The sequence below is a fragment of the Martes martes genome (assembly GCF_963455335.1).
Source record: "Martes martes genome assembly, chromosome: 7".
In the NCBI taxonomy this organism is placed as follows: Eukaryota; Metazoa; Chordata; class Mammalia; order Carnivora; family Mustelidae; genus Martes; species Martes martes.
In genome coordinates this window covers 17201612-17228616 of record NC_137894.1, presented here as the reverse complement: position 1 = coordinate 17228616, position 27005 = coordinate 17201612, and the positions used below count along the sequence as shown (strand labels likewise).

General features: G+C 36.3%; 1 protein-coding gene across 10 annotated transcripts in view; it reads right to left on the bottom strand.

The window, feature by feature from the left end:
• The window catches only part of MEF2A (myocyte enhancer factor 2A), a 155294-nt gene that overhangs the window by 16028 nt on the left and 112261 nt on the right, over window positions 1-27005 (bottom strand). For 3 of the 10 annotated variants that reach the window (XM_080809524.1, XM_080809528.1, XM_080809526.1), the window contains exons 5-8: window positions 19186-19323; window positions 16820-17039; window positions 16067-16126; window positions 5220-5407 (exon numbers count right to left, since the gene is read on the bottom strand). In XM_080809524.1, coding sequence (XP_080665650.1) covers window positions 5220-5407; window positions 16067-16126; window positions 16820-17039; window positions 19186-19323 — 606 coding nt within the window. Of the gene's footprint in view, window positions 1-5219; window positions 5408-16066; window positions 16127-16819; window positions 17040-19185; window positions 19324-19388; window positions 19521-27005 lie in introns of all 10 variants that reach the window. The other 7 variants (XM_080809533.1, XM_080809527.1, XM_080809529.1 and 4 more) reach the window with 4 other exon arrangements.

Sequence of the window (27005 nt, the reverse complement as noted above, 5' to 3'; positions counted from 1 at the left end):
TGCTTGAGTCTATGATACGTTTTTAGTTAGTTTTTGCATAAGGTATGAGTTGTATTTTGAGGTTTATTTTTGCATGTGGATGGTGAACTGTTCCAGGAGAGTCAGTTGTACCAGCTCTCTTTTCTCGGCTGAAATGCTTTACTGTCTTTGTCAAAATACAACAGAATATATTTGTGTAGGTCTATTTTCTGGGCTCTTTGTTTTGTCCACTGGTGCCCACCTTTCTGCCAGTACCTCTTTCATTCTCGATACTGGTAACCTGTGCCTTCTCTTTTAATTTGGTCAGCTTGGCCAGAAGTTTAGCAATCAAAAAACTAGGCTTTGCTTGATTGCTTTTCTCTATTGTTTTTGTTTTAAATTTCATTAATTTCTTTTTTTTTTCTTTTGATTGCTTTGGGTTAAGTTTGCTCTTCTTTCTTGAGTTTATGAGTTTTAACGAAAGTTTACTGATTTAGTACCTTCTCTTTTCTAATATAAACATCAAATGCTGTAAGTTTCTCTCTCTCATATACATATACACAAACACACACACACACACACACACACACACACACACACACATATATTTTATAATTTCTCCTGAGATTTCCTCTTTGACTCAGGGATTATTTAAAAGTGTGTTAATTTCTCAATATATAAGGATTTTTCCTTTCTGTTATGATTTCATTATGATCAGAGAATATAATCTGTATGATTTGAATTCTTTGATATTTGTTGAGGTTTACTTTATGGCACAGGAAATGGTCTATCTTGGTGAATGTTCCAAGGGCCCTTAAGAAAATGTTATGTTCTGCTGTTGTGAAGTGTCCCATAAATGTCTGTTAGTTTGAGTACTGGTGAGGTTGTCTGAGTATTGCTCAGGTTGTCTAGATCCTTACAGATTTTTCTGCCTGCTTGTTCTGTCAATTACTAAGAGAAGAATGTTTAAGTTTCCAGCTACAGTTGTGGATTTTTCTATTTCACCTTTTAGTTCCATCAGTTTTTGGCTTACAAATTTTGAAGGCATGCTGTTAGGTGTGTATACATTAAAGATACTTATTTCTTGAAAATGGACTGTGTGAAGTCCTTCTTTATTCTTGATAATATTCCTTATTGTGAAGCCCACATTGTCTGAAATTAATATTGCTACACTAGCCTTCTTGTGGTTAATGTTTGCATAGTATGTTTTCTCTATCTGCTAACCTACACCTTTATATTTAAAGTAGGGTTTCTATAGACTGTGTATAGTATGACCTTCCTTTTCTTAAACAATCTGACATTTTGTCTTTTAACTGATGTTTACGACCAAATTCAGTGTGATTACTTGTATGGTTGGATTAAAATCTACAATGTTGCTAGCTGTATTTATTTGTCTCATCTGTTCTTTGTTGTATTTTTCTGTTTTCTCCCATATCTTGGGCTATTCGAGCATTTTTTAATAATTCCATTTTATCTCCTCTATTGACTTTTTATACCTCTTTTTAAATTGTTCTCTGTAGTTGCACTAGGTTTTATAACATACATCTTTAGTTAACTAGAATTCACCGTCGAGTAGATATCATATTAGGTGTAGAGTAAGGACTTCAAAAAGTGTGTTTACACTTTGCTTCCTGCCTTTTGTTGTCCTGCACTTTATTTTAACATGTATTATAAGCACAAAATTCATTCCCACTATTTTTGCTTTAGAAAGTAGTGATCTTTTAGAACAATTAAAAAGAGAAAGATGCCTGGATTCTGGTTTCTAATACCAGTCTCCAATAATAAGGAACCAGGTTCCTTAGAGAAATGACTGATTCTGGGACTGGGACAGGAAATATACAAGATGAGCCTCGAACACTTCGTCGTAACTGAAAAATTTTAAAGTAACCTTCATTATCCCCTCCCCGCCAAAAATAACCTCACAAGGATGAGGGTGTATTTTCAGAGGAACTGGAACCAAGTGAAAAGTCCTCGACAACTAAAGCTGGAATATGAGCAACAGAATGAAACAGTATTGGTAGAACTATATGTTAACAGAATTTAGTAGTACAAATATCCATAAGTCTGTATTAATGTAAATCACTATATAAATAAAAGCAAACAGATAAATCACCTGTTCAGAAGAACTCCAAATAATTTATGTATATATTCTGCCCTCAAGGAGGTAGAGCCTAATTCCCCACTCCTGAAGAATGGACCTTGCATAGGGACTTCTTTCCAAAGAGGACAGTATGGAAAGGAAGAAGCTAACTTTGCAGCAGAGAAACCCATGCAACACTCCATCAGCAAGGTGACCAAGGTTGACAACAACAGTAATTACTCATAATGATACTATGTACCCTTTGTATGCGGTGATAAAAATGGCACACTTGAGTTGTGGCCTTCCTCCCTGAAACCAATAACCCCAGTCTAATCATGAGTAAAACGTGAGGAAGAAAGTCCCAATGGAAGAACATTCTACAAAATACCTTACTAGTACTTCTCAAAACTGTCAAGGTCATTAAAGCAAGGAAAGACTTAGAAACTATCACAGCCAAGAGGAGTCTGAGGAAACAGCCTACTAAGTGTAATGTGGTATCCTGGATGGGGTCCCAGAACACAAGCTATGTGGTTTAAAAACTAAAGAAATCTGAATAAAGTATAAAAGTTCTGTGAATAATAATGTATCAATACTGACCTTTTAGTACTATGTAGTACTACAGGACTATTGTACTATACTAATGCAAGATGTTAATAATCGGAGAAACTGGTATGAAGCATTAGGAGAACTTTCTGTACTATCTTTGTGATCTAAAATAAAAGGTTTACAAAATGTAGGGGGAAATGAATTGTGTTTTATTTTATCTTTATTTATTTCATTTCCATTGTTCTATATTTCTCTGTGTAGATCCAAGTTTTTGCTGGCATCGCAGTCCCTTTGCAGAAGGACTTCCTTCAGCATTTCTTGCAGAACAGATCTCCCAGCAATAAATTCCCCAGATTTTTTTGTTTGAGAAAGTTTTTATTTCTCTTTCATTTCTGAAAGACAACTTTGCTGGATACAGAATTCTAGGTTGAGGGTTTCTTGTTTGAATTCCAGCACTGCAGGTTACTCCGCGGTTTTGTAGCTTGCATAGTTTCTGAAGAGAAGTATGGTATATACTCTTTTTCCTTCTCTTTCCTCTGGCTGCCTTTAAGATTTCCTTCTTGTTGTCCTTTGCTTTTAGCAATCTGAAATATGTATTTGTCCTCCTTGGTGTTATTTCTTCAAATATTTCTTCAGCTCTGTTCTCTCTCCCCTCTTTTTGGAATTCCAATGACAAATATGTTAAACCACCTGATAGAAGTCCACAGCTCTTGGAAGATTTGTTCTGCTTTTTGTTTTATTTTCACCCTTCTTTCTCTTTGTTTTGCAGTTTGGGTTAACTTTACTGACCTACAGACCAATAGGTCTTTACTGTTAGGTTTGAGTTCATTTAATTAGGAATTGGGTGAGTTGGAGCTTCACGGGTACAATCATCACCCTCAGTGCCGCCACCATGGGCCCCGAATCCCTGCAGCAGGAAGTGAGGGCTGGTTTGCCAGAAGTCGGTTTTGCTCCAGTGTGTGCTCCATTCTCAGTCTGAAGCCTTCCCCTCTTGGTGCTGCGCCCCGGGCTGGGGCTTCTCGGGCACCCGCCATGCTCCCGGCGTTCGCATTGTTCCTGAGCCTCCGCCATGCCTTCAGATGTTTTTCCTTTTCCATTTCTCAAGATACAATAGGAGGTCGCCAATGCCCGGAGGGTGACACTTTCTGTCGTTCATCTCCTCACAGATGAACACTTCTGGTCCACAGGACAGAAAGGGGAGAAGGGTCCAGGCAGCACATTTTGTCCCTATTACAGGGGCTGTTCTTCCCCTTTCTCAGCCATACATCATAGTGGAGGCTTCTTCAGGATGTTCCCAATCTCTTCTGTGGGCACCCAGTGGGGTTCGTGAAGAAAAAGCCTCCAAAAGAACTTGGACTGCCCCTAGGTCAGAGCACTAGGGGCTTACACGGTCCTGCGAACACTTGGCCTCCAACAATTCCTCAAGCATCTGAGCTGAACTCTCATTACCTGTATCCTACCCAGACAAATCAGTGCTTGAATGTCCTCTCCCTACAGTATCTGTCTCTCCCTGAAGTTTGGGCCACTTGGTTGCCATGAAATCTCAGCACCACGATCTACTCAAGGAGAACTGTGAACTTGTTTGTCCAACTCGTTTTCCTTGTAAGGCTGGGAGCAACACAGTTTCCAGCTTTCTATCATCTCCAAATGAGAAATTGTTTGTTTCTTGACTTAAAAGGTTTTGGTCCTGGCTCTCTTTTATATTACCTTGGACAAGTACTAACTTCTCCCTCAGTTTCCTCATCTCTACCCAGCCAAGATTACAGCGTAATTGACAATCAAATGTGACAATGCATATGAAGATGTTTGGGAATCGATAAAGCATTATACATATGTAGATCATCTAAAGCCTGATGGCATCAACTTCTACTTAGCAAAAAACCAAACAGTGCTGCACTGGAGAGAGAATGCCTGGCATATCACACTTCATGTTAGTCAAGCCATGCTGTACGAGGAATGGTTTCAAAACTTGCATACATATTCTGATTTTTTTTCCTATAAGAAGCAAAGGGAGATAAACATACTCTCCTCTTCTTCATAAACACAGGATTCAAAAGCATATGACACTGGAACTATGAAGACATTGCCAAGGGCTAGGGTGGGGAGACCTGTATTCTCTATAGTATTCAATGGGAAGGTTAGTTGAGAAGGAATAAACAAAGACTACTTGGAGACTAACTCATTCAAGTTTTGATGCATTGTCCCTTATTCTACAGTGGTTCTCTTTGGTATGTAGAATTTTCTAACAACTAATACAGTGTTTCACCTACAGAAAAGCATGTGTAATCGATTACTGAAAGTATGCAAAGTAGAGATAGAAGAAATATTTAATTCAGGTTTACGAATTTGGTGATGGAATCTCTGAGCTAAGATCCCAGCCTGGTAAAATTAAAATTAAGCTTAACAACCTCTCCTCGTTTAGCTTTAATTTTAAATAACCAGTAAGCATATTTACATCCTGTTTTTCTATAATCTGATTTCTGTGTATTTAAAATAGACCTGTGTCTTCAAATGCTGACTTCAAACAGAATTATTAAGAAAGGGTCTAGATTCAATGGAAGTACAGAAAATTCCAAAGAAAAACACAGACTGGCTGTATTTTTAAGGAATGAGGCTGAAGAAAAATTTAACGTACCAGTGGAGGCATCATGCCCTTGCTGGAAGGAGGGATGACAACTCGAAGATCTGGTTTTCGACTGTTCATTCCAAGATTGCCACCACCTGGAGGAGGGGGAGACTTTGTAGGCATAACTTTGCCTAAACTATTTGCACCAGTAGTTCCAATCAAATTTGGAGAAGCTCTTGAGTTTACGAATCCATTTCCTGGAAAAAGGAAATATCATTCATTAATATGAAAAGAGTTGTTAAAACACGTTGGCAGAAATAGGAAACAAGTTTTCTCTAGTTCTAGTTTCAAATAAATTTTGTAACAGAACTCATTAGCAGCTGACCACATGTATCTCTGAATATTTTAAAAAGAAGCAAAAATATCAACCCCAAGTTTGAAACACACATAAAACTTAAGACTTATGCCACTTGTTTCCAGTCTTACTGCTTGGACCTACTGAGAGATATTTAAAACACAAGATCCGTTTCTAACAGGGCATGTCCTACTGGGGAGCAAGGTAATGGAGATCGGATAAGCTGACTGCCACTGAGGTCTTCGTTAAGTATTTGTGGTTTGTCTGACTTTAATCATCTTATTCCTGGTTTTCAACTTTCCTAAAAGAGCAGGCTCTCTCTCAGAGGAAGTGAGGACGTGGGTACACAGTGGTGACGTTCTCTATGTGCAGCCCTTCTGGGCATCAGCTGAGCTAGGAGACCAACGTGAAAGACCATCCCTATTTTCACAGAGGCTGCAGTCCTTCTGGTCCTCCTCGGAGGTAGGAGCCATGTGGGCAGGGTGAGCGGACTCCACTCCAGCCCCGCCGAGTGACAGGTCCGAGCCAACGTGTGCAGGCCTTCTCCCTCACCACCGGATGGGACCCAGGAACGTCCAGTCAGATCCTAAGTAAGGCAGCTATTACATGATGGTGAGGGACGCTCCTGCATTCCTCCAAACACGACTGAGGAAGCATTTGATACTCGAGCCATTTTGAGACTCAGAAGAGAGCGAGAATGAAGAAAAAGCTGACACAGAAAGGAGAACTGCACCCTGGAAAAAGCATGCCAAGAAGTGCAGTGATGCGTCTCCAAGAACTGCAATGAGTTAATGACAAAAGACAATTATGTACTACAGGTTTTTCACTTTAAGAGCATTTGTATTGGGTTATCAGAACATTTTAAATCTATGAAAGTTTCTTGAATGGAGCAGAAATATTATTTAAAACTATTTACAACCCATATAGTGTTTGGTGGTTTATAAAACACTTTCGGGGGTGCCTGGGTGGCTCAGTCAGTCAGTGAAGGATCTGCCTTCAGCTCAGGTCATGATCCCAGAGTCCCAGGATCAAGACCTGCATGGGGCTTCCTGCTCTCTACCCCTCCCCCCTGCTCACGATCTCTCTCTTACTCTCAAATAAATAAAATCTTTTTAAAAAATTAAAAAAAAATTTTTCAGGAGCAGTATTCAAATGAATAGGGCAACTGATCTATAGAATTCTAAAATTTAAAAAATGTAACCAGAAAGAGAGGGATTAAGTACTGGAAAATAATCAGCTGAAGAAAATGGATGATTCAATATATCTGCTTATCATAAAGAGTTTGAAAAACATGTTATTTGGCTGTACTATTTACATTAATAACTAAAAACTGACGTTTGACAAAGTGATCTAATCAACATTACTGGATCCTAACCAGTACATTTTCAAAGGACAAAGAAAACTGAGCAGTGAGGCGTGGCCCCGGGGAACTGGCCGGCATCTTTCCAGCCGCTGTCATTCAAACTGTCAGGATTCCAGATAACCGGTTTTCCTCCCCACCACCCCACCTCCCACTCTCACCCAACTCCTCCTGCTTTCACTGGAACTTTTACAAAGTGCCCTACCAGTTTTAATTCACTTATGTGATTTAATTTTTGTTGTGAGGACTGGTATTTCAGTTAACTTTATGAGGCAGTTTCCTGCATTCTACTTCCATTATCTTGAAACAGTATGTATTAAATCTGGGCTGAATCTCTTTTCCACGCCCTAGAGAGCAATTCCTGCTTCCTGTTAAGCTTCAGAAAGCAGTGCTGTTAAACAATCTCTTCACTAGGCCATCCCCTGTGGAGTAGAGCTCATCCAGGCGTTGGGCAGAGGAAAGTGCTAAGGGTAGTCATCTGAATATAAAATGCTTATCAAGTAATTTTTCGAAAATAAGCTTAACAGAAACTAATAGAATGTTAGATTAACATTAGTAAGTACAGATAACATTTCTCTTAATAGGCACAAATGTTTGTAATCTCTCTGGTAACATTTGCAAGATTCTTATTTACTTGATTTGCACTCAAATCTGAAGGACAAAGCAGTATTTCTTCTCAAATACATGACAAGATGATGTGAAGCTAATGCAGAAGAATGCATTATCAAGAAGTTCTAATACTCTTTACCCATGTGGAGCCTAGGATGCTTTTCAGCTACATATAATAACACAGTCAGCCAGAGTGAAGGGAATCTAAAAGCATGGTATTTCTTAGTGTGAAGCTGGGAGTCTGCAGCAGATAATTACTAGAGGATAACGTAAGTGTCTGGTGACTTGCCAGGCTGAAACAGGATAACCTTATATGCACTATTGGTTATTTTGTGGAGTGGAGTGTAGCATATATTAAATATACTTCTTACTCCCCATGCATTTTTTTATGACAAAAACACCACCTCATTTTGCCACAGCCTACAAATTTAAGAATTAAAATACCAACTCTAAATGAATTAACCCAATGTGATTATTATCAAAATGTGTTCTCAGGTTTTAAAGTAAATTATCCCCTGACACAAACATGACAAAAATGCTCTTGAGAAAAGTGCATACCGATGTCTCCAGAAACTTAAGAAAGCTAATCTCATGGTCCCTACAGCTCTAAGGCAGATCATTCAATTATAGCAGTCTGGATCGTAGTTCAGAATATCCTAACAGCTGGAATAAATGTATTCAAGTGGCTAGAAAGCACTTCATGTCCTTAACACTACTCTTTCAGGGCTGAATTGTAGACAATGATGTCATTAATGTTTTACTACTAAGAATCAAATTCAGAAGTTGAACTGACATGCACAGGATTTTGAAAATCTCAAAGGATCCTGAAAAATGTGTCCAAAGGCTCAAAAATTGATTTTTATCATATCTGACAAATTTTCATAAAATCTGACAAACTTTCAGCTGATTATTTGATAAATAAAAAAACATTTAAAAAATCTATACAATTATCTTTTTTTTGTATAAAGAACTGAAAATTAAAGAAGACCATGGTTTTAAAAATCATGGTTGACACATGCACTTAATGCACTGGAAATCCCTATATGACAGACAACATGGGTTCTGTCCACTAGGAAGTTTATAATCTCCAACAGACAACGCTCATGAAATAAACCTGTGTGCCCTTCCTGAGGACTGTACTCACCCTCTCCATCCCTCCCATGTGGGCAGCCCCAAAGGCTTCTCCTCTTCTGAGACTGCATGCATCTCCCTGGCTTTAACCGTTGCCTCCATATGACTCTTAAATCTGTTTCTACTCTTTATATCTCCTAATTTCTAGTCCCCATGCAACCATATCCCACAGATACGCTGCTGTCACCTCAAGCACCGCCAGTTACACACCCCAGTACTACAACCACCTGCTGTCACTCCCATCCAGCTTTCAGAGCTCCAGCTCTATTGCTCTTTGTAACGTTTCTCGTTTCATCCACCTCTCGTTACTGGTCACTGCCTCTGCCAGGACGCAAGCCCTTACATATTCCCTTTGCTCACCCCTAAACAATTGTAAGAGCTTCTTGAGCCTTTCTATTTCTAGTCTGGTATATTTTTTCTTTCTCAACATGTTTTAAAAAAGTGAAATTGCTGGATATCAGAGACTTTATTTTATGCTTGATCTTTAAACATGGGCCCAAAGTCAAAAGGAGTTCCTGAAGTCATCTGAACTACAGTGTTATTTAAGTATTAAATGTCAACTTTCAGTAGAGAAATATACCTCGTATGCCAGGTCAGACTGGAAAATGTATACAATTTACAGCATGTACAAAACTGGCAGGTTTTACTTGGACAATAACAGACTGAAAACAAAAAAAATTATGTTTCAAGGAAAAACAAATGAATGCTTTAATTTAATTAATTTAATTTAATTTAATTTAAATTTAATTTATGACTGTGGAGGTACCAACCATATCAATATAGAAAGTTTAAAAACTAGAACAGGAGAGAGAAAATTCCTGTATCTACCATCCCAACATAACTATGATAATCAGTTTGGATTTCCCCTCCTTTTTATTTTCCACATGCATATCTTTTGCATAGTTTTAAATCACAACTAAAAAGAAGTTCAGATGAAAATTTTCATTTACATAACTTTCACACTGTTGAATAAATTGGTTTCTTCCTATTATTCAGACTATAAATAAAGTTGCAGAGAATCTCTGCAAATTCTAGTTTATTTCTTTAGGAGAGATTCCCAGGAATGGGATTTGTGGGCTCAGAGGCACGAACACTTTTATGACTACTGGAACATCTTCACAAAATCTTTTCAGAAAGCTCATTACTAACTTACAATGCCATCATCAGTTTCCTCACACCTGCACTGGTTCTCCAGATCACAATACAAAGTGGTAATAGTTGGCAATTAGTGAGTTTGTGGTTTTGTCATTTTTATTTAAATCTCCTGATACATCCTTTCCATTTTTCAAATACTAGTTGGGTTTCTTTTTTGAATTGTACATTTAGGTACATTAAAAAACCCACCTACTTGTTAAATATTCGCCTACCTCTTATTTGTATTTTATTTTACTTTTTCTCTACAGAATGAGAAAATCTTTTTTATCTCACTTAAGACAACTGGAGAAAAGTGGTTGCAAGCTCAGTGGCTTCTGCAGCTCACTGTGGAGGAACCAGAGCTTTCCAGCTTTCCGCTCTGCCATCCTAGGCTTTTGCTGGCCTGTCCCCTTGACACAGTCTTGCTTCCTGATCTCATTCGGGACTGTACATCCAGCTGCCACATGCAGACAATAATGCCCAATGAACTGAGTCTTTGCCCAAAGACTGCTAAGTCTTTCTGAGAGTATGAATGTGTAATTTTTTCTCTCTAGATTTCAGAATTAATAGTATAACACCTATACAATGTACATTACATTCTCTTGTCACTTTATTTATTTATTTATTTTTAAAGATTTTATTTATTTACTTGACAGAGATCACAAGTAGGCAGAGAGGCAGGCAGAGAGAGAGGGGCAGGCAGGCCTCCCGCTGAGCAGAGAGCTCGACGCAGGGCTCGATGCAGGGCTGGATCCCAGGACCCTGGGATCATGACCTGAGCTGAAGGCAGAGGCTTTAACCCACTGAGCCACCCAGGCGCCCCTCTCTTATCATTTTAAAAGTACCTCCACTTCAGTTTATAATTCCTTTTAAAAATCAAATGTATCTATTTTAAAACTCATATTAATGTAGCACATAATACAAAATGGTACACAAAATAAAAACTTAAAAATCAAGGCTTTAGCATAAATTTAAAATCTCCACGTATCCATTACATCAGGAAAAAGAATACTGCCAAAACCCTGAAAAGGCCCTATAATTAGGCCCCCAAAACATTCCTGTTGTCCCACCTACCCAAAATAACCAGTATTATGACTATTATAGTGACTTGTTTTTCTTTATAGTTTTATCACCTATCTACACGCAATCTTAGCACATAATATTGCTTGGCTATTTTTCCAGCTTTATTTAGATAGAATAATTTTGTATTTGCATCCATTGTCTTTCACATATCATAGTCTGACGAAATTCAGCCACCATGCTAATTACTGCTATAGTTTCTTCCTTTTCATTCCAGTATAGAACTCCTTTACATAAACATACTATCACTTATTTATTTGTTCTACTGTTGACAGAAATTTGGTTTATTTCCAGATGTTGCCTGTAACAAACAATGCCATGCACATTCCTTTATTTCTTGATGCTCATGGTACACATATGCACTTCCCTACAGTATATAAGGATGAATAAAAATGGTGGGTTGTAGAACCCATATATCTACTACTTTAGGAGATAATGTCAAAATGGCTGCATCATTTGCACTGTCATCCTCAGGAAACGAGAGTTTGGAACCCTCACAATGAGAGTTATCAACACCTAGTATTATCAGCCTATTCTGCTTTGGCCATTCTGGCTGGTGTATGATGCTTTCTGTGGTTTTAATCTTGCATTGCCTTGGTTACTGAGACTGAGTATCTTGTCACAGGTTTACTGGATACCTGGTAACTTCTTTTGTAAAATGTTCTCGTGCACATTTTCAAAAATCAGATTTCTTTTTCATGATGACTTGTATGTATTCTTTATAAAAAGACCTCTGTGTACTGTATGTGTACAATCTACATTTTCTCACTGTCTTGCCTTTTCGTTCTCTTCGTGGTGTTTTTGATCAATAAAGATTCTTAATTTTACACAACCAAATCAATCCTTCTTTTATGGTTACGCTTCCTCTGGTTTCCTATCGAACATGTCTTTTCCTATTCTAAGTTTGTCCCATGCTTAAAAACCTCAAAGATGCTTCTGCTTTCCCTATTACATGGGCCTGAAACATCCTTTATTTTGGGAAGCAGGAGACTCAACAAAAATTAAAATAAGAACAAGGCGAACAGAGGGCTCATCTATAAAAACATAATACATTTGAAAATTACAGTATCAGTAAAAATGTTCCAGTTTAAAGGTTAATTGAAACTATATGGAAGTGGCTCATACAAGTCTTTAAGTCTGGACTGAAAAATAAAAGTTATTATACAGATTATGTATAAAAAATTGGTTTTAAACAAGGGTCTTTGGATATTGGTTGTTGGCTGAAATATTTTGTCATCAGAGAGCTTACCTCTATATGATTACATTCTCCAAAATTTGTTGATACTTTTTTTATGTGGTCAATTTTCAGTTTTATATACACAAAGAACTTTTTTTTTTTTTTTAAATATAGAAGAACACAGGGGGCACCTGGGCGGCCAGTCAAGTTAAGTGTCTGCCTTCAGCTCAGGTCATGATCCCCGGGGTCCCAGGATTGAGTCTCACATTGGACTCCCTGCTCAGCGAGGAGTCTGCTTCTCCCTCTGCCCTGTCTTTCCTCCCCGCTCATACTCTCTCTGACAAATAAATGAGTAAAATCTTAAAAAAGAAAAAAAAGGGAACATAGTGTAAAGAATGTTTACTCTGTACTTTAAGTGTAGATAACCACACTCTAGTGTACAGAAGGCAGATGGCGCAGATGTTAGATGTAGCTACTAGAAAGGCCTATTAACCTCTGATTCACTCTACTTCTATGGTCTTGCCTTTTGGGGGCTCAACACAAAGTGACAGGAGCACACTGGACCCTCCCAATTTTTGTGGGCCCTGAACTTTGACTTCTTCGTCCCCCTAGGTCTCTGACGCATCCTGCTCCACTGTGGACGTGGCAACTACCACCTGCGGAAAAGCAGTCATAAACGCCAGGCTCACCCTCTTTGAGGATCTGTCTCCAACATTCCCTGGATCTTGAGCCAGGAATTCTTCATTATTTTGTTGGTTCTCAAATGCTTTCAAGCAGATTTTGAAAATATTTTGCCTAGCATTTGTAGGTATCTTCAGCAGAAGGGTTGGTTCCAATAATCAGGTCTACTATTATCACAGCACAAGCTTAATTGTCTTGTCTTTTTTTAAACCTCAATTTTAATTTCATTTATGGAAGGTTTCATTATCTAAAAACTCTTTTCTATATATCATCTTAAGACTAGAAAGAAGACTTCCCAAAATGTTTTATATGATACTAATTATGAAAGATGCTTTTTCATGAGGAAAAAAATGAAGGTTTCTATTATGAAATCACTTTGTGTAACCATATGTTACATACTAAGTTTAATGACTCACAAACAAATTAGCATTTTAAGGGCTCCAGTAAGTCCTACAGTGAAGAAGACTGCTTAGTTTTATTTAACACAAGGTTTACCAAACATAGATAAATCGTTCTTCTCATACAGTTCCAAGAAACATATCTGGAAAAATAGATTAGAAATCATTCTCATACCTTTTAATATTTTTCCCTCTAAACTTCTCTGGGAATCTTAACTGTTTAATCTTTTCATTCATAAAGAGTATATCTGGTATAATAATGAGTTTAAACTACTTTTTCCAAACTACTAAATCAAAATGGCATCATTGTTGAAAATGAGCTAAAATATATTATCTGGCTCTTCCTCACAAAAGTAACATTTTAAAAATACCCATGGCAGATCATTTATTTTAGGGACAATTTATAGTAAGAAACACTTTAAACCCATGTATGCTCTAAGTATTTCACATAAATACATGCTTCCAGTTGGTATCTGAATTAGGTGACATAAAAGGTCTACTCAGTTAAATCTAATTCTGTTAAAAAGCAGTTATAATGCACATGCCATTTAGAATACAAGCCACACAAGTAGAGTTACACGCAGTCTAGGTAAAATAGGCATGTACGAGTATGAGCTAATGAAGAATCAGGACATACAATCTTGATGCATTATGAGATGCCTAGGTGTACCCTAAAGCAGGATTTATCTCTGTTTATACGTAATAATGTAAACAGACTTTTAAATAACTCACTAAAGGGGCGCCTGGGTGGCTCAGTCGGTTAAACGTCTGCCTGTGGGTCAGGTTGTGATGCGGTTCTGGGATTGAGCCCCATGTCCAGCTCCCCACTCAGCAGGTCAGCAAGGAGGCTCCTTGTTTCTCTCCCTCTGTCTCCTCTCCCTCCCCCGCACCCCCATTCATGCACACGCTCTCTCTTTCAAATAAATAAAATCTTTAAGTTTCTCACTAAACACTTAAAATATTTTAATACTTCCTTGAATTTTAAGTTTTAATAGAAATAGATGTTCACTAATCATGATTATTAACACTATTAACATTAAACACATTAGTTACCTAAGATGGGAGGAGGAAGGGCATGGGAATGGAACAGAGGTATAAAAGGGATTAATACACAGCATACTGAGATGCTTTGTATGAGGTAATGACGATGTGCCATGATCCCAGGAGTAGGATTATGTAGCCCTCTAAACATAAAGGTTACGACAGGAAGAGGAGGCTTATAAAAAAAGAAAAATGAATGAAAAAAAAAACAACAACAAAAGAAAAGGTCAAATTAGGATGATGACAAAGTCTGAGTTTCAAATTACCAAAGGGAGCACAGAAAAACCAAGCAGCAGAGAGAGTCTAGATTTACAGTTGCATGGCAGATAAGAAAAAATATTGAAAAAGCTTTTAGGAAGTGTGGAAAGTACAAGAAAAAAAAAATGGGAACTGAAATACTTGTTTGACAGGAGTTAGAACCGTGTTTACAATATGCCAGAAGGATGAAGAAGAAAAAAAAAAAAAGGAAAGTCAAGGGGAAAACACATTAGAAATCTTCGAAGAGTTAAACTCCATAGGGAATAAAAAAACCTAATTTTGGAAATAAACAAAGAGGTACTTACAATTAACATTAAATGAAATAGAAATTCTTGATTCTAGCCTTAACTAGGCTAGGAAGTAGAAGGCAAAGTAAAATGGATAGTACTGGGGGAGTAAAAGCATATGGGAAAGTTTAACACAAAAAGAGTATGTATATGGGCATGCAAATAACTAAAGTGAAGTTTAAATAAACTATAAATATTTGGAAATACACATAAAAGGAGAGCAGCCTAATGTATAACTGTTAATACTGTTATGAATTTTCCACAATTAATTATGTTAAAGAAGATCCCACAATGGGTCTTATATAATATTCCATCCAAAGAGCAATTAATACGTGGCAGAATTAGGCATTTAACCTATCACTATGTTTTTAATTAGGCATTTAACCTACCACTATGTTTTATAACTTGTCTCAGCAATATGTTTCTTTCTCATCACCTTAAATTAAGTTACTCAATCATCTCTGCAAATTTCTTGAGGCAGAAGCTCTTTATATTTTAATAGAATGAATGGGCTGAATACATACAAGTGTAAATTTTTCTAAGAAGTGATCTGTGTTCAGAAGTCTCCAGGAACACACAATATCTAAAATCAGGGAGGAAATTCCTGTCCTTTTTTTTTCAGATACAATGATGATACAATGATGACAACTGTGTTTATCACAGATTAAGAGACCAAGACCACTTAATGTGATGATAATCCAAAGGAATACAGTTATTCTTACAATTCTTTGACATATATGCCATGTTTCTGTAATGTTCAGTTCATACTGTATCTATGCCAGCACTCTGAGGTTGGGCAGACATATTTACAACATGTGTTTAAACTTGCTAGTCAACTTTGGAAAGGATCCTAAAGTAAAAAACAAAACAAAACTAAACCAATTTGGCTACAACTGTGACAAAATGTGGATGTTCTGCACGTAGCCACCAAAACAATGCTTTGAAGACAAACTTCTTAATAATCTTTGTAGCTCTAGAAGCAGGCCCACCATTTCTTTGTTGTTGCAACCTCTCCAAAAACACTTCGTGCTATTATAAAATGTATCAGTCTGCTAATGATCTAACTTTGGTGAGAACAGATGATACAGAAATCTTCTCCTTAAGAAACTGGCTTGATGTAAAAACTTTATGAAGGCAATTTCATCTTTAGCAAAGAACAGTATCTGCTATAAAGGAAGCACTCAAGGCCAAGGTATAAAGAATAGAGCAGGGATGTTATTTAAAAATGTCAGGTATTAGTAAAAACACCCCTCAGAAGAAAATTAAGTTTACAAAGGGACATGTCTGCTCTAGTCATATACCCATTTTTCCCTCATCTGGTATAAGGCCTCATTTGAGAGACAATATTCCCTTTATCTCATATAGGGCAGATGCCTAGAAAGAGAAACAGGAGTAATTCACGCACCCACTGGGCTGCTTCCGGCTCCATTTGGCACTGTGAGGTCTGAAGTGCTCAACATCCCACCTAAAAATTTTAGAGAGAGAACAGAGAGGGCAAAGAATGAACATGAATTGGTTTTCCTTATCTAAACAAAGTAAACTGCACTCCTTTCCTAAAAAACAAAAATAAAAACTAGCCCTAGACTGAATCTGGCACAACTGTGTAATATGATGTAGTTAAATATATATATAAAAGTTCACCTATCAAGCTCTGGATACAAATGCCTTCTTGTATCAATATCAAAAAGTACATATTCATAAGAATGGGGTCAGTGCTAACAGAGTACTATTAAATCTGGGACTTAAAGAAGAGGAGACACTATATTATAAAGAATAAAGTCATAAATGCTGATTTTTGCTGAATTCATGAACTCTTAACTCCAGACAGGTACATCTACTCTCTTATTTTTGACATGAGTGACTCACACTTGAACTTTAAGTCTTTGCTCATGATACCCTAATTAAATTTTCTGCCTTCAAAGTATGGTTTCCCATGATAAGGAAAGTTATAGATGGCAGATTCTGTATATGGGTCCACTGTACCTGAGAGGATGCCACAGAGCCGCAGTAAATCCTCAAAAATATTCTTTAAAATGGAGTCAATTATATGGCAGCGACTCTCGCTCATCATAGAAAATTAAAGGTAGCGAAATAAGAAACTGCTTATGTTAGCAATTCTTTTTCTTAGAGAACCAGCAGAAGAGAGACCACTACACACCTGCACTGCCGGTACTTGGTGGTCTCTGAGGGACTCCAGGGGATACATTTCTGTGTAGTGTGGCTTGAGGTGGAGATAGCATGCTTGAATCTGCTAATGTTGAGCTGGCGGCCAAAGATGGCGACACAAGTGAACTCCCTGGGTTAGTGTAGGACAAAGCATTAGGGCTGGTCACAGGGACTGTGACAGACATTGAGAAGTTTTGAGGTGGCAAACCAGGCTGTAAATAAAGAACAAGGAAGAGAAAACTGTTAGTTTCATTTTCATCTATATTAAATTAATCAGTTATGAATTTTAATTTGGATAAGGCAACTCCAGTTATTAAAAGTCGAGGACAGGGATAGTTTCTTACTAAATCAATTGGAAGATTTAAGTTGCTTTCTTCAGAATTACATTTGAACATGAGTATGTCTGACATAAACTTTTCAATTTCCATTTTATATACGAATACATATACACTACCATAAAGTATATATATATATATTTCAACAGTCCTAGAGATGAAAATTAGATGTCAGAACCTGATATTAAAGTAGTGTTGTCAGATTTAGACATTACAAAATATATCATTACCAAGTAAGCATAAAATTAGCACTTTAATAATCCAAACCAGTTTAGTAACATTACATTTCTATTGAGAGAATTACAAATTTAACAAAAGGAGAAAATATGTATGCAAATTATAAATTTAATACACCAAATGTGGGACATTATAAATCAGCCCTGGTTTGATTTGACTGACATTCTTAATGGATAAAACTTTAAAAAAAAATCAAGTCATATATACAACACAATGCAATCTGAGTGTGATGAAATGCAAAGAAACCATCTAAACAATAAAATTAACCACTGAAAACCTATCTTTAAATTGTACGAAGATTAAGTTATAATTATAAATGCTATCTTACTTCCCTCCTAAGTATTCCACAATCCCTTAAAATAGTATTTGTCATTTCTTCTTGTATTTCCTCCAAAGACCATATACAATATATTTGTTAACCATGAAAATAACAGTTCTCTTTATAACATCTCCATTATAGAGAAAGAAGAAAGCTTTCTTCTCCCCATATTTTAAAAGTGATTGCAAAGAGTGGTAACACTGCTAATTCAAAGTTGGAAGAATATAGTTTATATTCTCTATAGATTATTTCAGAAAGAAAATTATCATTCATTAACTGACATAAAACAATGGCTACATGATAAAAAATTTTTTTTCAAAGGTAAAGCAATTTTATTTACACAATATTTTGCAGCTTAACATTTACTACAAAGTCACCAGCATCCATGTGAGGTCAGAAGGGATTTTATTTTATTTATTTCTTTTAAGAATAATAACGGTATTAGCACAAAAATACTTCTTTAAATCTATTTTTCATGAGCTTCTTATAGTAAAGGACTCCTTTGGAGAGATAATCCATGATGTATACTTTAAGGCATAGTTTTTAAGAGAATTAACTCTGACAATGAGATAAATATCAGCATCGGAACCAATTTGTTCCCTGAAGCCTACAATACAGATGCAGCATTAGAAAATCAGATCCAAAATAACTGTTTTAAGCAGCTCTTGCCAATGAGCTCCCCGTGAGAACTCTGAAGAACTATCAAAGAAGGATAACTCAAAAAACTACTAGTTTTCATGACGGATAGATGTATGAGCATAGGAAAATTTTAAACCAAGTATTTGTTTTGCAACCAGTTTAAAAACATTGCTTCCTTAAATTAGTATCAAGCCAAGGCTCTCTTACTCAATACCTACAGTAAAAGAAAAGAAAAGTTTGGAAGTATTTTGCCGAATAGTTTTGGGACATTTACAAGGAACCAAAGAGTAAGCTACTACTATTACAGCAACTATACAAAATAATTAAAAATAATTCTGAAACATCAAATTTTGTAATAAATCTAACCACTTTATATTTTATAGTCTCAAGATCTATTTACATACATGTAATATTTTTTAAGTCATGAGAGGGAAAGGGAAATCTTATATGCACCCTTTATATTTACGATCATGGAAATTTAGAGCTAGAGGGACCTTAAAAATTACGTAAGCCACCTCATTCACTTTACAGATGAAAAAATTGGCATCTGAGAGGGATTTATGTGCCCTGTCCAAAGGTATAGGAGACAGTAAGTAGAACTTAGATTAGGATGCCTTCTCTTCACTTCCTTAAGACACTGAACATGTATAATTATAAGACTGCAACAAATTTATTTTGAAGTTCTGTAAAACAAACAAACAAAAAACCCTAATGAAATTTCTTCCCCTTCTACTTATTGGTATCATCACCCACTGTGAAAATAAACAGGATGCGTAGCCAATATCTTCATGCACAAGATAAAAGCACAAACCATACTTTAGTACTCACTGCGATTTTATGATTCCGCATCATATTATCAAATTCCTCATTAATTTTTTTATATTTTTCTTCTGTATGTGGAGTTAGCACATAGGAAGTATCAGGGTCTGGGCTGTCGCACCCTCTGTGTTCCTTCTTGTTCAGAGCCTATATAATGAAGTTAACAAAAAGGATCAACAAATAAAAAGTAGAGGTAAAGTAAAAGTACTTACAGGGCCTCGTTTGAAAATAAAATCACTATCTTCATTTAGTTTGCTGAATCTGTCCTCCGAGAGTGGACTGTGCTCAAAGTAATCGTCAGCATCAGGGCTCTCACAACCATTAAGGCCTTTCTTTCTTAAAGTCTGAAATACAATTGGAAAATTCACACAAATGATACTAACTTGCCATGAGTTTTGTAAAATTTATTAAGAGAGCACAGACTGAATGAATTATTACAAGAGCCACTGAAATGATTTTTAAATGATCACAAATGTACTCTAATCCTCCAAATAAGGTAAACCTTAGATATAAGCAAAATTAATGCTCCCAGTGCACATTAAGAAAAAAAGGAATGTTTACTTGTTTGTATTCTTTCTTCCCAAACTTCCTAGAGAATACTAAATTACTCACGGCTCTGACAGTTACAACCTGAATCTGATTACAGCCTGATCAACATATCTGATAGGGCCAATGAGTGTGCAAACTGACACAGAAATGTATCAAAATGATGCTCTGAGAAGCTATCATAGTACCTTTACAAAATGAACATTTCAGGAACTTCATCTACTGAAACTGCTTTCCACCTGAGTTTATCCTAACCACCAGATTAGCATCCTATCTCAGTAACTTCATTCCTAATTTGTTCTTAAATACTATCATTTTCCTACAAAACTTAGAGGCATAAAAACTCAAATACTTATTAACATATGACAGCTATGACTCTTTTCTATGTAGAATATACATATTATTAGTGATTTTATTAGTGACACTGAACATCTATTGGTATAAGATTGCAACAAATTTATTTTGAAGTTCTATAAAGCAAACAAAAAAAACACCCCACTAATGAAATTTTCCCCCTTCTACTTACTTTTAAAGTTTGTAATAATATGTTAATCAGCATGTATCTTTCACCCCCTTGGCTACCTCTTCTTACAGAGCTCCTTCATGGGTTGACCTAATCCACTGAACTGACTTTCTGGAAAACTTTGTGTCATGAAAGTACCTCCTACACAATATGTTCACTTTTTCTTATTTTGAGGTAAAAATATAATGAACAGTTGGTTTTCTGATTTTTAATTTTTTTCACTAAAATCACCATGAAATGACTTGTCCAATATTTAAAAGAGTAAGGGCATGAAAATCTGGGAATGCTAATTTATTTCCACAATGTCTGAATTTTTAAAAACCCCAATGGGTGTCTTTTTAAAGTAGAATTACAGAGTTCAACACTTTAAATAGCTTTGAGACTGGCTGATTTTCTAGTCAACCACTGTGAAGTTTTTGGAAGTTAAAATTTTCCAAGTAAACTGACGAAGTTTATTTAATTGGGAAACAAAGTTTGATCAACAAATTAGTACTATGTTTGTTAATTTATTGTTAATTTATTCGCTAATGATTATTTAAATTAGATTTAAGATGCACTTTTAATTAATTCATAGTAATACTGGTATCCTTTAAAATATGATTTACAATTATGAATGTTTATTTTATAAGCACTGAAAGAATGTAAACACACAACAGGTTAAGATAGGAGAATTTTTTTCTTAGTTTCTCTGAAGTCAAATTATTTTAAAACCACTTTAGTCAATTTGATTTTTTCATGCTTACAGAATCATAAGAAATCCTAAGTGCTGATACATTAACTTCTCCAATTACTTAGCATGCACTAGGAATCCCACATATAGTCCCTGAAACCCCCACCGTAACACAATCACTAAACATAAGCATAGAGCAAACACTACATGTACTTCCCCAACACTGGCCCCATGGCTCTACGTACTATGGATCTAACTAATCACATGAACTTTTATGTGTACTTAGCCATAAAAGGTCCTGTTATTTAGAACTAAGGGATGGAGACATGTATTCTCCCCCGCTCACTGTAGCAAGTTCTGCTTGCCAAAGCTCTGCAAGTTGCTATCAGCAATGAAGACGTTAACACTCAAAATATTGGAACACAATGAACTCTTATAACCTACACAGCCCTAGAAACAAAACAAATATAGTAAGTGCCTACACAAAGATTTCATCATGAACTTGTTGAGTTATTCTAGCCTGAAATCTCCAGATATTTTCCCCATCATATTCACACATCTTAAGACTAGGAAATTCACAGTCATGCTTTCACTAATAGCAACCACCAAATGTGTGCCTCTTTGAAGTCCTTTCAAATTACTGAAGAAAAAGAATATGGCCTTTTTAAGTAATTATACAGAAGTTTTATTCTACAACAACAGGGTTAACCCTACTTGCACTCACAAAGAACAGTGCTCTAGTATCTCCAGCTCTGCAAGCCTTCACTTCAGATGGGGTTCCTGTCATTGTGAGGGAATTCAAGAGGCTCTATCAGCTCTGGAGATAACAAGCTCATGTACCTCTACTGAATACCCAACTTGCGTCTTCTTATCACCAGAACACGAAGAGTTGTTGTGAGGACCCAACTACCATAAAAAGACTTTTTCTGTCTTCTTTATCGTTACCACATAGCTTAATAGTAAAAGACTCTCCTGTGTCACAGGTACTAACAAATGGAATGCTGTCATCTATTAACAAGCCTAGGTGAGGCATATAAGAAACAGGCTAGCTTCAGGTTAGCCACAATAAAAACACTTGCTCAACGAAGAAAACAGTCTGAAAGGCTACCATTTTGAGGAATCTGTTTTTAAGTGTATTCCTTAAGAGTACTAGCACAGTGCACAGTCTATAGCTATTACAGATGATTATTCTGGTCCATTCTGAAGTAAACGGTACTTCATAAAAAGTACTTTGCTCTTGTACATCAACTGACAGTTTTCAGTGACATTATGGCAAACTTAAGGGGAAAGTTCAATTGTGCCAAAATACTTTCAAGTTTCGCGGGTATGTATCATGTAAGTTGACTGAAGTTGGTTGTCTTAAATAATTAAGTTATTAATTTAAGGTAATTTGATACAACCTGTTCAGTGTTCTTTTGTACCAGTGTTCTAAACATGTCTAATGATTCCAAATGCAAAGATTACTTAAATGAAATCCTAAAATGAATGCACATATAATTTTCATCAGTGCATTTCTATAAAAGAAATTTTATTTTTGGAGGGTTAGCTAAACACCTTTAAAAAACAAACATTTCTACTCCTCACAATAGGCGTAAACTGTATTATGATTTTAATGGCACTTCTTTTTATATTTTGGGCCAATTCGGTCAGGTACTTTCTGCATACTTTAACATACAGTACAAAATGCAGATTTTAAATAGTCAACGTCCTTAGCTAATATTTACCTTCAACATTAGTTATCTAAGGACAGATTCTGAAAGCTTTTTAAATGGATCAAAAAAAAAAAAACCTCCTAAGTGTCTTTATGGAAAACTATGTATTGTTTAGGGCACATCCTCCCATGTCATCCAATTCTATGGGGTTTGTGCCTTTGAGCTATTTAACAACTCTGTAGAGATAGAAGTTAATTTGTTGAAACTGATAATAATGGAAATAATTAATGTTTGTAGACATGCAAATAAATTCTGTCTGCTGGTGGTTCAATTGACTTCTGTCCCTACTGTGGAAGAGGTCAGGTCTTTTATTTTTTTGCACCTATGAAGCAAATTTATTTTGCCTTCTTGATGGGCTTATGTATTTGTCTAATCTTTGGATTTACCTATTAACCATTTGTAATATTTTTTTTCCAGTTTCCTCAGTCATTAATGAGTTAAAATCTTTTTTTTTTTTTTTTTTTTTTTTAAGATCAGAGAGAGTGTGTGTGAGTGGCGGGGGTGGGGAGCAGAGGGACAGAATTCTCAAGTGGACTCTGCACTGAGTGCAGAGGCCAATGCAAGGTGATTGCAGGACCCCCACGATCTTGACCTGAGCCCAAACCAAGAGCTGGATGCTTAACGGCCTGAGCACCCAGGTGCGCATGAGTTAAAGTCTTTGATTCATGTTCATTTTAGATTCGAGAGTCATGATTTTACTTTTGAAGAGTACTGTCGTTTAACAGTTATGAGAATAAAACTATCCTTGACTTATGATTCACAGTAAATGTAAACTCAAGGGAGCTTCACAGTAATTCTTGTTAGGATTTAGTATGGACTAAGCACTGGTTTTTAAAAGAAAAAACTAATGTGCTGCTAAATTTTTTGAAAATATTGGTTAACTGATTAGTGATTTGTGTTAATTTATTATAGTATCAAAAATTAAGGAGAGATGATCAGAGAAGGCTTATAACCTTTCAGTATTCTTTATCAAGAAATAAAAGAATAATCCTTAATTCTTGTGATAATTCATAAATTAAATGCTATTCCTATCACAGTATTAAGAGTACAACAGTCTAAAACGACAAACCCATGATCTCCTGAAGCAGGATTCCTCTCCATCTGAAGCAAGTGAGTTCTAAGGTGAAATTCGAGCTGCTAGAAGACTGGATAGTGTTTTACCTATAAGAATTTCCAAAGGAGGGACATCTGGGTGGCTCATTTGGTTAAGCGTCTGCCTTCGGCTCAAGTCATGATCCCAGTGTCCTTGGATCAAGCCTTGCATCGGGCTCCTTGTTCAGCGGAGAGCCTGCTTCCCGCCCCCGCCCCCTCTGCCTGAGGCTTCCCCTGCTTGTGCTCTCTCAAATAAACAAATAAAATCTTAAAAAAAAAAAAAATTCCAAGGGACAAGGGATCCCTATATCACATCCACAGTTTCTGAGCTGGAAAGGCCCAAATTAAACTTAAAAGAGAAGGGTTTCTTTTAATTAATTAAGTAAGTTTTAACTAAATGAAGAGGAACTTAAAACCTTCTATCTATTGATTAAAGACCCTACCAATAGGAAGGTTCTGAAATTTAAAACATTTCCATCAATTTAAGGAAAAAACAATGAAAATTATATCCTGGCTAGAACTTTCATTCAGGTTTATCTACCTGTGTTCTTTGACTAAGCTATTTTACAACTCTGTAGGGAAGGATGTTAATTAACTTGCAGAAAATGAATAATAACTGCAAATAACTCCTGTTCATAGAACTTGTTTCCTCTGGGATGTCACTGATTATCACCTTGTGGATACTGACCTGTTTTCTTTCATTTGTAAATTCACTTCAGCATTCTTTAACTACTATTACATGGTATTTTGAGTTCTTTGAACTGGCTGTAACATCTTACTGGTGTACTCATTCGTTAAATAAAATCTTTGATGCCTGTTCATTCTATAGTTGTAAGAGTAATGATTATGCTTTCTTTCACGCCTAACCTAACAATTTGGAAGACCTATAGTCTCAACTGCCTGTTGCACATTTTCATTTGGATATCTGGCTACTCTATTTCAATGGAACTCATATCTTTCATTAAACAGATCCCCCTCTTCAGACTTAACCTTTTCTAGTCAACACAGCAAGCAATCTTGCTGCTCATGCTTTGTTTTCTCCCCCACAATTCACAGGGAACACCAAGTTTTATAGATTATAGTTATTTCCACTGCCACCATATTCAACAAAGGCCTGTGCTGCTTTATGTCTAGATGCTTATAATATACCCTTTTACTTTTCTCTCTTTTCTAATCTGTCCCATAACTTGTTAGAGATTCAGGTTTCCTCAATACCACTTTGTATTTGTCACACTTGTTTTAAATCTTTGATGGTTCTCTAGAATCTAAACCGGCAGTCTCTAAGACTTAGATTAGCTACCCCATTCAGACACATATTTTATGCACAGCCCCCAACATATGCATACATTTTGCAATTTATAGGCATAAATTAATCTTTTTAATATTAATAAGCACATTTTAGAGTAAAATAGAATTTCTATTATTTTCTTCCTAAACCACAAGAGACTATTTTACATATCTTACATCCTTCTTTTGAAATAACAGATACAGAATACAGAACCAAAATTCCTTAGCCTAACTGCAAGTCACCAACAGCCTAGCTCCTACTTACCGGCTCACTTGTTTAAAACTCTGCCCTCTTGTCTGTAGGACTGTTTTATAGCTCACTGTGGCCTGTGACCTCGTTTGAACCCCATCTTCCATGAAACTTTTCCCCTACTACTTCCCTATGCTAAAATTCTAAGAGCACTTATTCAATAGAACATTCATTTATTTATACGACCTTGTATTTACCTATCAAATGTACCCTCAACTAATATGTGAACTTTTAAGTCAAAGACTGAAGTCTACATTGCTTTACATTTTTCTGAATCTAGACAAAAAAGGTGGTAGACAAACATAAAATATATATTTATTAATACTTGCAAGATAAAAAAAAAGGTAAAGAACGAGATCAGGATGCTGTGACAAGTTACTTTAGAAGTATTCTAAAACATAAAGTTATGAATTTGCTAAAATACATAATAAGGCAATCTAAAGATATTAGTTTGTACCAGATGGATCCACAGAAATTGTTGTATTTGGCTGCTTCTGAACTACGAGAAAAAACATAATTTCATAGGTATAATTTCTTAAATTCATACATATATTTAACTTACAACAGCTTATATTCTGAAAGCTGCTGGGAGATGCCCCAGTGGGCTTTTGGATAGTGAAGAAAAGAACTGGTAGTGCAAGAGGACATCTCTTACACTGTGTGTGTATAATCTTTAACAACCAAAGGTTTTGATTCTGGATCTTATTTTGAGCCCAGCAGGTTGGAATACAAACTTGGTAACCTGAAAAACAAAAGTCATACTTTTCTAGAGTAGAAAAATTCATACCATCTATAGAGAACCAACCCAGTTTTTAAAAAAATCTTGTTAGCACTAAGACAGAGGTCCCACAGCTCACCAATCCTTTTCTCCCACTGAGACAAAAGACAGTAAGATAAATGAAACTTTTCTTAAATATGGAAATTATGCTCTGATTATAAAAATGGTTAACTGGAAAAGGACCCAGAACATCAATTATTTTTACATAAAGCCTTCGCCAGAGTCATCCAGCAAACAAGTGTTGGTGGCAGAGATGACACACCATGCAGACCTTGAGATGGAGCTCCTGGTGTCAAGCCTTTAGAACACCAGGTATTCCTTCCTGCCTTGGGTGCCACGTCACTGTATTCTCTCAATAAATTCTCCTTTAAGGGTGCCTGCATGGCGCAGTCAATTAAACATCTGCCTTTGACTCACGTCATGGTCTCGAGGTCCCAGGATCGAGCCCTGCAGCAGGCTCTCTGCTCAACAGGGAGCCGCCTTCTCCCTCTCCTTCTGCCCCTCTTCCCTGCTTGTGCTCTTTCAAATAAATACAATCTTTTTAAAAAAATGATAAATTCTTCTTTAGCTTGAGTTACTTTAAATGGATTTCTAGTTCTTATAGCCAAAGAACCTTGATGAAGAAAACTATCGTAATCCTTTAGGTCACATATTAGTGGTCTCTCCTCTAAGTCCTATAATTCCCAAAACAAGTCTAGCTAGTGCCCCCACTACTCTGAGCTCAGAAAGGATCCTAAATCTGGAAGTAAGATGCCTGAGCAGTGCTTACTGTTTCTAGCCAAAGATAATTGATTCAAATAATGGTACATATACCAACAAAGATCCTTAAGTGCTGTATTGTTCTACTTATAAAGCATCACCGACCTTCTCTCTCAAGTTCAAGGAAGCATATACAGAATTCTGGGTATATAGCACTGCTGGGCAGGTCCTGTACTTCATTTTCTACCCTATATTATTAAATCTGCTAGTGA